General features: G+C 35.5%; 1 protein-coding gene across 1 annotated transcript in view; it reads left to right on the top strand.

Moving 5' to 3' along the window:
• LOC149568032 (coiled coil protein) overlaps positions 1–13,957 on the top strand; it is a 144,446-nt gene that overhangs the window by 112,253 nt on the left and 18,236 nt on the right. The window contains exons 5-6 of the mRNA XM_089821034.1: positions 4,658–4,697; positions 4,802–5,241. Coding sequence (XP_089677160.1) covers positions 4,658–4,697; positions 4,802–5,241 — 480 coding nt within the window. The remainder of the gene's footprint in view (positions 1–4,657; positions 4,698–4,801; positions 5,242–13,957) is intronic.

The following is a 13,957-nucleotide window of genomic DNA, read 5'->3' as shown; positions in this document are numbered from 1 at the left end:
AAGAATAATTGTCTACTGATGGTAATGACAATTTCTTCCAATTCAGTTTGTCGGAGATTAATGATGATCATCATTCCATTTTCTTTGGTCTCCGATACTGTGAGAATAAGACAAAAAGTCGGATGTGAGCAAAGAGACAACCCATCTAAGTAGAATCATGACTAATGGGATGAGACAAAAGCATTTCACAATAACAATTTGGTGTGTAGTGTCAAAGGAGGAAGGTAGTATGAGTAGTTTTGGTGACATTTCTCCGGGTTTATAAATGAGTGAAGATATTGAGACTGATAAGGAAGACTTCTAGTTGCTATCGAAAGGGAGTAGCATTCTTGTCATTGCAGGAAATGTTCACAGAGCTCGGTTGGCTTGCCATACTAAGGAATTTTTAGAAACATTAACATAAATTGGGTGTAACGTCACCTTTAATGTCCGCAGACCTGAGCCCTCATCCTGCACCCACAGATTTGTTTCTGAGAGATTGTAGAGAGAAAGGAGTTCATGAATGGTTGTGATTGGAAGACTGAAGATTTGTTGTTAAACATCTGAGGTTTAAAGATTGTGGCAAAATAATTGATTTTGTCGTAAAATACAGTTGACGCTGTCATAGGGAAAAATGCTATTGGGTTATGTTTGTGGAGATGAACAATTTTTAGTCATCCTTGACACTAGTTGTGAGAACTGTTCATATTTGTGGATTTGAACGAAGTGACTGGAGAGCAGAGACATTAGAAACCGACTTCATTATTTTGGAAAACAAATATAGGGGCTGAGAACATAGGTAGCATAGATACAGGACTGATAGTTATCGGTTGGAATTTTTGGGAGTACAATGCCAGTAATATCTGAATGTTACAGGATCATATGTACATTATTGATGTGTTCAAGACATATCACCAAGGTGTCAGAAACTACCCGGCAATTCATTGATAACACAAGTTAAAAGATCGGAGTGGATAGTTAATTTCTGAATATTGTTCAACTGTTGTATCATTCTATTTCTTAGATGAACTGGACCAATTAGTTACCACTTACAGGACCTACTAAGAGTTTCTTTCAAAGAATCAAACCACCACAAATTGAGACAATGGAAAGTTTGAAAAATGAATTGTTTTCAAAGGAGTTTAATGATACATTCAGTGGCGAGCAGCTACATTATGTAAGATTGGATTTGGGTGGTAATATGAGTTATTTGCTGATGTATAATGCAATAAAAAACCTGAGGTTGTTTTAATCTGTGATATTGATGAAATTGCTGGTTTTGGGTTGAGTCATTGGTAAAATCTGTTACATGCATTTGCTTTTCATTATTTTGTTCTTTCATTTTGAGGGGTTGAGAATAATTCCCAGCTGGGGTATTACAAATACATACTGCACATGAGTCCACCGTCATCTAAGACCAATGTATTGACCTTTTGGGTCCTTTCTGAATGTGGAGCCTTGCATATACCTCATTGGTTGGAAATAACTGTTTGGTTCAATGCCTCTTGCACCTTGAGCAGTTGTCTCATTACAATAGTATGAGATGCAAATCTGGTCTAAACAACCTAAGTTAGTAACAATATATTGATAAATATTTTTCAATTTATATACTAATTGATAATTAAAATTTGAACATTGACATAAAATTTATTAAAATTAAATAAATAAATTAAAGCTAGTAATTACAATTTACCTATAACAACTTCAATTTTGAGAAAGTTTTGAATATTGATCGTGACATTTGATGGTTCATCACAAACATGGGAGGATCATGCCAACAGTTTTTTGCATCGTATGTGATTACTTTGATCACATTCTTACTATCCACCATCTGTATGGACTCAATGAGAATTCTGGAAACAAACTGTGCATCTTTCACTTCCCCTTTACAATCAAATGCCAAATAAAAAACATTGTCCCTTTGGGGGACATGGCAATAAAATCAATGGATGGTTTTCGGTATCTTTCCATCCATTATAAACAATAGAAACACCCGAGACAATCCAAGAATCTCTAATTGGTTGCAGAGATTTCTCTATTGCAGTCTTCTCTTTTTGCAATATGGTGGTATGCACCTTTTCATACCGAGGACTTGTGTAACCAGCCGATGCACTATTGGTAGCCATCACCATTTCGACAATGTCTCTTGCCTACATTTTAAATGCCGTGTCCAATGGACCTCTTTTGCGGGTGGTAGTTTCTACTTCATCTTCCACCTCTTGTATAGGCAATAATTGATGTTTGAAGACTCCATCTGATTCAATGGGTACCTGCATTTCTTTCCTTTCCCAATGGACCATCATAAGAAGTTGTTTTGATCTTTGAACCAATCTATCACCCTCTTCTTTTTCTTTTACAAATCTTGTTATTTGTGCAGGGGACAACCCTTCTTATCTTTGTTTTTACACAATTCCATTCCTTTACCAGCATGGCCTATAAAGTGAAGTTTAACTCAGGAAAATGAGCTATTTTTTGGTTTAGTATCACGTATATTACACTTCAAATAGATGACCCACCTCTTGCAACCTATGAAATCCTTGTGGTATATCTCCATAATGGAGATCCTACATCAATTTTGAATTTATCGGCTCCTTCCCCACCCACTGAACTTTCTGTACTGGCCATTCTTGCAATCTAATTTCTTGCTATTATAACAAATTAAATAAATTTAAATTAGAAAATAACTAAGAAATTCAAGCATGCAAGTGTAAATAAGGATACAAAAATATTAAAACAAAGAGCTACACTTGTTTCTTTATTTCTTAAAAGAAAAATGATTTTTTTATGAAAAACTTCAACTCAGACTTAAAAAAACTTGTCAAAATTAAAAAATAATTCATCAAAAGATGCAAAATAGGGTCAAATGTTTACCTTTGATGTTTAGATCTCCTTTGTGGAAGCTAATGTCACCCCACAAATAACCTACCCTTTCAAATGCCAAAATGGAGACCAAATGGGAAGAGAGGAAAATACCAAACAAAATGATATACTAGAACAATGAATGACCTCTTTTAGGGTTAGTGGAAAAAAATTAAAAAATCATTTAAACACATGTTTTAAGTAAATTTTTTTAATTTTAAAAAGATTTCTGGCATTTTTTTGACTGGTTGTCTGGGTGTATCCAAATGTGTACGGAAGTGCACAAGGGGCATGAAAACTCCCTATGTATGTGTTTGGATGTGCATCCATAGGGGGATTTTTCATGCTTCATGTGTGCTTCCGCTCAAATCAGCTTCCTTATTAGCTTCTGTATGCATCAGCATCCAACTCCAGACCCTAACCAGCCACACCTACCTAGGTTAATGCCATTAAATTTGTAGAATTGAGGGTTTAGCAGCAGAGATTTTCTATTCAGAGAATTCAGTTGTCTTCAACAAACTTGCAGTTTAGATTTTACCAGTTTGGCACTTTTCAATTAGCTGCTATTGTTCTCTGCCTTAGAGGTACAGCTCTGATACAATTTGAAGTTGTGGTTCAATATGAAATAGAAAATCCAAATTTCCTCTTTCCCATGTTTCTATTCTTGCAAGTTATTTTATGTCTTTAATTTGTATTACATTGTAAACATTAATCTGCACATTAAAAAAAAAACCCAAAAAACAGAAAACAAGAAAAACTCAAAATCATACATAGCATAAAACACAAACATTAGACAATCATCCTAAAACACTGGTCAAAGACAAGAGGCCGGATGCATCACAGCTATTCGCCCTAGAATTCCTATGGGGAATCTTTCAGGTGCTATTTGGTGTCATACTAGCAGATCAGCCCATACAACATGAATCTGGAAGACAAACTGACACATCAGTTGGAAGGCAAATCATTGATTCTTAAGATTCTAAACCATCCAGTAGCTGCTCTTGATTGTACCTACTTCTTTTGTGTATGTCTGTATAATTGTATTTGGCCCGTAAAATTGATGTGTTGATCCATAAGAACTCTAGCTAGGGAAATCAGGTAGGAAATATTCTCTCATCCTCATTCTCAGCCTTCTAGTTCTTTGCACATGCATACTATAACTGTTTAGTTTGAATAGAAGAGTATTATTCCACCAAGTTCTGGCATCATGAATGTGTATTAGTCAGGTGTGTTTTTCCATCTGCTTGGTCTTAATATCCTGGTAATTTACTAGCCAGGTTATTGGGCAGTCCTCCTTGCCACTGTCTTTGGCCCAGTGGTGTGAATCAATAATTGTTTAGTAGGGCACATTCTGTATATTGCTTAATGTGTCTTTACATGTTCATTTTATATTCTAACTGCTTCTTAATTGAACTAAAAGAATCCGTTGAGTCTCATTGTTTTCTCATACCTGTAGTTTTGTTATACTGTTATTACCTGACACCCAAGAACTTATTATGCTTTTCAAGAAGTTCATTCTTTATATCATGCCACTGGAATTTGTTTGTCTAAGTTTTCGAAATTGTCCACGTGCAAATTGCTTTGCATATGTCCACATAATTTTTCATCAAGTCTTTCGTTGCTGTCTAAATTTTGCTTTTCCCTTACTGAAAAGTGACTTGTTTGGATTCAGTAGTATACCTGTATATTGATCAAGTAGTTGTAGTAACTTTTGAGAAAGGTCACTTTTAGGATTTAAGTTTTTGATTTTTTAACTCTGATAAGTTAATGCTGCTATTCTGACCACCTTTGTGGTTATGCATTGTTTACACGTTTTCAGGGCTACAATGCAGGATTCGTTTTGCAAGATGGGCAGCAGGGTAATTACTAAACAACTAATGAGCTCAACATCAGGCTTGAAGGCCTCATTCTCTGCTAAGTCTCTTTTGATTTCCTGGCTAATATACTCTCTTTGTTTACTCAGGAATAAAACACCATCTTACATGTATCCATGCCCCTTCTCTACATGCTGGGGAGGTGAAAGAAAATATACATACTGGAGCACCTCCCCCATGGTTGACAGTGGATGGAGAGAATGCACTCATTGATAGTGGTACAGGTGGAACATCTGCAGACATCCAGAGACTATCAAAGAATCAAGAAAGAAAGCTTAAGAAGTTGAGGAATCCAAAACGTGTTGGCGCTGCGTGGGCAGAACGAAGAAGGGCTGAGCTTGAAAAGGAGCTAAATGGAGAGCTACCTAGTACAAGTGTTGCAAATAACTCCTCTTGGTTGCCTAATTTTGGCAGTGTTTGGCAAGCTGGTTCTCGAAAGGATTCGATGAGGGAGTTTGAGGCAGAGAAAAACTGTGTAACAAAGTCTGAGAATCTGGTTGAATTACAGCCTTATGTCAGTAAAAGAAAGGTGAGTTTTACGTGACCATTTGATAAGCTCTTGTTGTTTAATGTTTAGGTCTGGCGTCTCGATTTCCATTAATGGAAACATGAGTAGTATTTATGTGGATAAATATGATTTGCATTTTCAGACTTAGTTTGTCCTCTTAAAAAGATTGGAATTCTTGTACCTTCTCGATTCATTTCTGTGTACATGAATTTTCTTTTGCATTCAAGTAGTTAACTTCATAGCATGCTCCTTTCTTTTTCTGTTAAATCAATCGCATGATATTGTTTCTTGTAGTGATGTGGGACCAATTAAAATAATGTTTATCACAATGCTTTTCTAAATGGAAATAGAAATTTCAACTTTTCTGAATATTTTAGGGTTCACAGGTGTCAGTTGCCTGGACTTGTGCTCACATTCGTCTTGAGGTTTCTATAACTTCTCTTTGGATGTGTGTGATTCTCTGAAGTTTGAACTATTGGTTGTTTGCACCGATGGATTGCGTACAATATGAGAGTACTTCATAAAAGACATAATTTGTAGCAATTAATGTTAGCTCTTCTATTCATGCAAAAAATAATTGTAACAAATAATTATTGCTATCAAAGACTGATTATTTATTCATTTTTCTCCATTTCCAAATTTGTGAACATATATATTTTTTTCAAATTGCTTCATCTTGAAATGTACTTATATTTGTGATATTTTCATGCATTTCAAACTCAAAGATATCTGTGAGTGTTTATTTGTAATGTCCCCAATTTTGGTGGAATAATTAATCAAATTAATTAGTTTAAAGCTATCCAAATAAATTAGATATTAAAATGGATGACTTATTTTAATTGATTTGATTAACAAGTGAATAAAATAAAGCTATTTTATAAAGTCACTTTATTCTCTAGCTTGTTAGAGAAGTGACTTCATAAAGAAAATCTAGAATCTTCTCTCAATTTTTTGTTTTTGATTGGTAAAATTTTATTTTATTATTGAATATATGATATAAAACATTAGAAGTATAATTTGAAAATCCTCTGTTTGAAACCAGCCCAACTGCAGGATTATAGACCATAACATACCAGATAAAACCAATTGGGCAGGAACCATATAAAAAATACTGTCACTGCAAAACTCGCCCCCAATCCCAGACCAACATTGTACAAAAAAAGACTATAATGTTACCTATGAACTGGAACACTACATGTTCGTGAGTAGCACAGAAAACAACTCAACAAAAAATTTAGAACCTGGTAAGGGCAGTGTAGGCTAAGGGGATGATGAACCACTCTAGTCACCAGCACCGCCATGACCAAACAGCTTTCATAACTAGCACACAAGCAAAATAAATATATTCAAATGATTTCATTGTTAATATATGGCATACATATAGCAAAAATGCCCAAAGGCTCCAATTTTCAACCATGAAATGACATATGATATTAAAATGTAATTAGTAAATACTATAAGTAATCTTCTAAACAGTAAAAATAGAAGTCCACAATGATATATAACTGCCCATAATTAGTAGATGGTGGGCCTAAGAGTCTAGATCAAATAGATTTGATGCGTTGACCTCCCCTTTCAACTATTGTTCACTCCTTGACCAACTGCTCCTCTTGCTTCTCTTCTCCTTTGCGAATGCAATCATTAATTTCGTTTTCTTCTTTTTGTTTATTTTATGCTTAGTTTAGTTTTTGTTATTGCAAAATGTGGTTTGGATGTCCTTGTGGGCCAACCAACCTTCTTTACAAATTTAAAAATGCCTTACTTTTCTTAACACTAGCAACCCAAAAATGGCTTGTGCCATAGGGGACAACTAGAAGTCCCCAAGACTGGTAGCGGACTTTAGTCATCCCCTAACTGTCCTAGGGACATCTAGTCATACCCCCTGTACCTTGCTGCTCTTAAAAGTGGCATTTCAGAAAGTACCTGATTTGCCCATTTTGGAATACCATTGGGGACGACAAAAACCAGTCCCTATATCATATTGGGGACGGGAGTAGGTCAAAAAATTCAAGAAAACGTCCCTGTGGAGCACATATGAACATTAATACTAATGTTGATAGTATATAAAACCCATGAACGTAGTCCTTTCTACTTTCTATATGCGAGGGCAAATGAAGATTGAGAAGTGTTGCCTTATACCCGGCTGACTTCATCTTTATCTAGTGCGATTCTTGTTGACATTGAAGGTGCTCAGCACTATAATATTTGGCTCTCAATACAATAGAAAGATGTAGGGGAGTGTTCATTTTCTTTTATCTCTCTTCAATAATTTTGTCTGGTTGTTTGAAGAAAGTTTCTTGAAGATCTTGCTTTTTAGCATTTCCTATCTACGTGATCATTGAGTCAATGTCATAATATATCTTATCTAAGCAAGGCCATCCATATTGATGTAATAGGCCATGCTCAATATGGGCTCATTGAAATTGAGGATATATATAATAAGATGCCACCAAATATCATCTAGGATCATTTGCTTTATCGATGACCATGCTAGAAAAGTGCCTCTTGAACCCTCAGAAGTTGTCTCAAAATAATTCTAATAGAGGCAAAATTGGTCTCAACAACCTAATTAAAGATCAAATTTGAAAAAAATTACAAAGATCAAAATAAAAAAGTTTACCAAAGTGAAACATGTGTATCAAAATAACTTCTCGTTTCACTTACCTTTAGCAACTCTAATTCCTAATATGTTTTGAATATGCCTTGAAACTTGGTGGTTTGTGATGACCATTTGGATCCTTTGGGCTCTAGGATACCGATACTTGCTGTGAGTCATTGGAAATAGAGGCAGATATGAGCGGAGGCTCCGCTACACAGAAGCCTTGAGCGTACCGCCCGAAGGCCATCCACTGGCCGCTGGTTGCGGACAGAAGCCTTTTTCAGGCATTCGGATGCTTGTGGGTCTAGATGCCACCCACTTGCATCCAGTTGTAGATAGAAGCCTTTTTAAGGCATCTAGATGCCTATGGGTGGCATCCAAGTGGCACCCACATGGCACCTGGGCGCTTCCAGTCACCTCCACGGGCTAACACCCAGAAAAACAATAAAAAACCGTCATTTCACTTTAAAAACTTTAAAACATGTGCATTTTTTGCACTTCTAAAACATATTTTTTTAGGTCAAACCCTAAAACAGCCCTAATAGAGGCCTTTCAATCATTCAATCATCATTTTGTTTTCAGCTAGGTTTGCTCTTCTCATTTGGCTTCCATTTTGGCATTTTGAAGGCAACTTGATTATTTTTGAAGAGGAAATATCGTAGGGCGAGAGTTGGCTTCCACAAATTCATTAGAACACTAAGAGATAAGCATTTGATCCCATCCTTGAGTGTTTCAATGATTTTTTCAGAGATTTTGATGACTTTTTTTCAAGTTTGTGAAGAAAATTTTCAATTTTTTATTTGTAGGTATGTATTTGAATGGTTTTGTATCATTTTTCTTACTTGTATGTTTGATATTCATAGTTTTTTTATTGATTTAAATATATTTAATTTTTTATTATAGAAAACAGCTACACTGTATTGTGCAAGAATGGCCACCACCGGTAGGCAGACTTCAGCGGGAGGGCAAGGATGGGATAATTGCAAAATTGATTAAGGGTCTCCTCTATGGAGACATACAACAAGAATATCACGGGTTTCAGGAGGTGGCTACTATATTTGGCAAAGTAATGAGACTCAGACCCGGCTTGAACTCGACAAGGGTAACTCGACTCGTGACTTGACTCGAACTCACCAGTGACTCGGCAATGACTCGGCAAAGTGACAAAACCCTTGAAATTTTAGATTGTTTAGGATTTAAAGAACATTCCATGCACCCATTATTGAATAAAGCTTAAAGACACAATAACATAATGAAATAGAAGGTAATTTGATCACATACATAAACATACATCGATTACATAAGTACAAAGGTAAATTGCTAAATAGTAGCTAAAGGAAATAGAAAACATAGATATATAAAATCCATGAAAGCCTTTAGAATGTATATCAAATCCTTGAAATCCATCACATCAATAGTCGTCATCAAATGTTCCAATCATATGTTGAGTTAAACAAAAAGTTAAAACAAGACTATAGCTATGGCTCCTAGTACTCATCCTCATCTTCATCCTCATCCTCATCCTCAGCCTTTGTATAATCTATAATATGCCTCTTAGTAAGGCATCTCAAGTAGGTCCTAGATGATTGATTAGCCATAGACTCATACTGTGAGGTGCCTCTAGGATCAACTGTAGTCTCTGCCAGTACCTCTGAGGTGCCACTAGGATCAACTGTAGCTCTCTGCTCCTCTCCTGCCATAGCCACAGCCTCAACCTCTCTGCCTGCCTTGTCAACCCACTCTAGGCCCTCATCATCAAAGACAGGATTAGTAGCCTCAGTGATCCACTCAGACTTTGGATCAACCTTCTCTAGAGTAATTGGAGAGGTGTCACTATCCAAAATCTCCTTGGTCCTAATGCGTAGGTTGTAATGCACAAAGACCAGTTTATTCATTTTCTCCACAGACAACCTATTACGCCTCTTCAAGTGGATGTGCTCGAACATGCTCCAGTTGCGCTCACATCTAGAAGCGCTACTTTGCTGGCTCAATATGCATATGGTGATTTGTTGAAGGTTTTTGGTTGAAGACTCAAACATTTGCCACCATCTATTTGAATTTTGAAAAAAGGAAAGGAGACAAATATTAGTTTCATTTCAAGTTTCAACCTTTAAAGCTAGAAAGTTAGAAACTAGATAGTATATATGTGCATCACTGCATATTGTATAAGGCTAAAGCTGTAATTTTTACCTGGCTGTAATTTTGTACGACCACCTTTGCATATTTGACCTTAAAAAATGGGCCATGTTGCATTAGTATAGGCATCCATCTCAAGCAATATATTTGTGGCATTTGTGGCCATCTTCGATATCACACTGTATAGGCCACTAAGAATCTCCTCATCTGCCTTGAAATAATCACGAAAACAGTATGCCGGATCGAGGTAATAGGTTGGTGCATGGATTGGTCTATGAAGTTGATTTTTCCATCTTCTATTAATTATGTCCCAAATAGGGGCATACTTGTCTTCAACTCCTACATATTTGGCTCTAATAGCCTCCTTGGCCCTATCCATGCCCTCATATATGTAGCCCATAGTGGGCTTCTCCCTGTCAACAACTTATAGGAGGGCTACAAGGGGCTCAGTGATCTACAAAACAATTAAACAAGAATATTATATAGTCAATGATGAAACTTTGCAAAGTTGCACAATGAAAATAAAACAAAAATATGTATGAGATAAATTAATTTATAAATTTTTAGACTTAAGCTTTTAAAATTTAAATTACCTCCACAATACGCTTACATGGCTCCCAAAATTTTCTTCATCATAAATGCATTTTGTTGCATCTATCCCTGCAAGGTTGGTGGCAGAGGACAAGGAAGTCCATTGTGGACAAACATACATGCACCTCAAAGGTAACCTTGAACTCAACAAGGATTTTAGTGTGATAAAATTAGAGGCAAATCTTGTGATATTGGGATAAACCAACTCCTTTCCCTTCGTGTATTCCCTTGTAATGCTAAGGACCAAGGCATGATTATAGATGAACTTGCAAAGATTTTTTGCCTTATCAACACATGATTTCACCTATTTAGTCTTGCCAATATCCTCTACCATAAGGTCGAGGCAATGGACCGCACATGGAGTCCAAAAGATTCATGGGTGTCTCTCCTTCAAAAGTTTTCCTACAGCAATTTTAAATTAGTTAGTAAACAATTAAAAATTTAGATGTGTTTAAAAACTTTTAATTTTCAAAATTTAATGAAAAACCAAAATAAAAATTATTAGAAACTTAGAAGTTAAAATTTTACTCATAGCAACATAATTAGCTACATTATCAGTCACCACTTGGACAACATTCTCTTCCTCCGCCTTTCTTATGACCTCCTCAATAGCCTCACATAAGTATTTTGCATTTTTGACATGTGAGGAAGCATCTATAGACTTCAAATACATGGTGGATCCTGGAAGTGAAAATAAAACAAAATAATTATGATTGAATAATCAATAAAACAAAATTTTAGTTGTTCAATAATACATTAAAATTTAGATTTTGAGAAGTAGAAAATGATGAATTACCTCCTCTAGAAACAAAAAAATTTAGGAGAGTCTTATTCCTCCTATCTGTCCATCCATCCATCATAATGGTACACCCTCTTTGGCTCCAAATCTTTCTATGGTCCTCCAATTCAAGTTTTATCTCCTTAATCATTTCTAGTAAGAGGGGGCCACTCAACACATCTTCAGTGGGGGCTTTAAACCCCACACCACAAATGAAAACCGCATCAATCATCCCCTGCCCAATAGGAGTCCTATTACATTTATAAAAATATTTAAATTGCATATTTCAACATCAAGTGAAAATTATAAAATTTTATTTTCCAAGTTGAATTTAAAAAATTAAAAGTAAAACCTAAAACCTTAAAACTTAAAACAATCAAATATAAATGAAGTTGAACTACTTGGCTTCTATAAATGGACTATTATAGTGAAACCAAAACTTGCAAATTCCTCTTCTTCTAGCTTTATGGATCTCTCTATTCTAGCCCAAGCTCTCAAGTGAGGGTTGTGCACCAAGAGTGGAATGTGGTACAAAAAAATTGTCCAATCTAGATTTTCTGACTCTAGGATGAAAGGTAATGCCAGTACTACTATTAGGGGCAGCTCCACTAGCAGTGCCAGGAATAGATGTAGAAGCTGTAGCACTAGCAGAAGCACTGAGACGATAGGGGGAAGGGAAAAACCTTCTCCAACACAACCTATTGAACCTAAGGGTGTAAAACTAGATACAAAAGCAATCTAGATGAGGGTGGATGGGAAGTGGAACCAATCTGAGCTAATTCTGCTAATATTTTTTTGTCTTAATTCATTTTCTTGTTCGTATTTTTCTAAGGCAACATAATAAAAACGTTGAGCCTCAGCAGTTGCAACTTTACAAGGCTCAACATCATGACCCTGTATGCCAGTGATATGGTATTACAATTTATTTATCCCCCCACTATTAATGGTCTCACAAAATAAACATTTTGTTTGAGTTCTACCTTTAGCTGGAAAGTCTATGGTGTACTTCCAGCACTCATCTTTTTTATTGCCTTTATAGAGCTTGGGTTTTTTAGCTGGAGGAGCTATTATGAGTAAGGAAAAATGTCAAGGTTGCTGCAATAAGAGATTTTAGACCAAAAATTACCATTTAAGCATTGTATTTTATGAAGATTTAAACAAAAAAAAGCCCATAAACATACAAAAAAATTCATTCAAAAAACCCATAAGCATAGAGGAAAAAACCATTTAAATCAAAAAAATCAACTCTTACCTCTTTGAAATTAGTTGATAAGTGGTGAGAAGAGCTCCTGTAATCTCTTTGATGATCTAAATGCAAGTATATAGCTGCTCCAATGTCACAAATGCAAGCTTTTCTCCTCTTCCTTTCAGCTAGTTGCAAAACAATGGCACTCTATTTCCCTTTCTTCCTCTCTTTCTTTCTTTCTTTCACAATAGTGTTATGAAAGCCCTTTTAGGATTATAGGGAAAAGAAAGCCAAAAAATAAAATAAAAAAAGCAAGCAATTTTTTTTTTTATAGCTAAGTTCAATGCTCAGCCACGGCCGGGTCACGATTGTCGTGACCCTTGAGTCACGCACTGACCCGCGAGTCAGGCAAGTCGCTTGACTTGACTCGGCAAGTCAAGGTCACTGGTCAATTTGACCATGCGAGCGTAACCCGACTCGCTGACTTCGGTGTTACATCCCAATTTTTGACCCAATTTAAAATATAGTCGTTGAGGTTCATATGAAGTCAGTTGACAGTTTAATTTATTATAATCTTGCGAAATGGTAAGATGATTAGTCGTTATAATTTCAAGTGAAGATAACATGCTAGTTGATTATTTATCACGAATTCATGGAATTGAAAAGGCAACTAGCTGTTATGATAATAAGATTTAATTTTAAAGAATTTCCTTGCAGGAAACACATCGAAGGGCTGGAAGCATTCTCAGAAAAGAATTAGGCACAAGAGTATCACCATTATTGGGCAGATGGGTTGAGGACCTAACGACTTGAAACAGGATACATCTGTGGGACCTGCATGAGCTATTTAAATAAATAATTTGAGAAACATAAATAATTGAGTTAAAATATAAAACGTACCTCAAAGGATTTTAATTGATCTTTCACCTTATTATTATAATAGATATATCTATATACGTACATATAGATATAAAAATGAAATGACACCATTATATTATTTATAATAAAGCAATGTCACCCCATTAATATATTTACATGTACATACATAAATATAAAATTATAATAATATTCGAATTATAATCTTCCAACTCTATTCTTTCCATTTTAATATTCTTGCTCTTAACTGATTATAACTTGGCATGATAAATCAATTTAATACTTGGTATTTGAATTGACATATGTTATATAACCGGTGGAAGCCAAGAAGGCACGACCTTCCTTTAACTTAAGCTGTGTATGAAGTTTGGCATTTTATTATTTATGCTCGATGGCCTTAACGTTGAGTCTCTTACCTTGAATGTATTTCTGCACATCTCAACCATCTTCATACTATTGCGTTCCTTTGTTATCATTTTACTATCAGCTTTACAATATCTACTGCATTCCTTGTCCCTCTAATATCTTTTACATTCGAGCCCACATAATCTCGTGAGTCGAAGTTCACTAT

This window comes from Cupressus sempervirens, chromosome 3 (assembly GCF_028749045.1).
Source record: "Cupressus sempervirens isolate cs-2001-9-10 chromosome 3, ASM2874904v1, whole genome shotgun sequence".
NCBI lineage: Eukaryota > Viridiplantae > Streptophyta > Pinopsida > Cupressales > Cupressaceae > Cupressus > Cupressus sempervirens.
The sequence above is the reverse complement of the archived record's forward strand: the minus strand, read 5'-3'. Positions and strand labels throughout refer to the sequence as shown.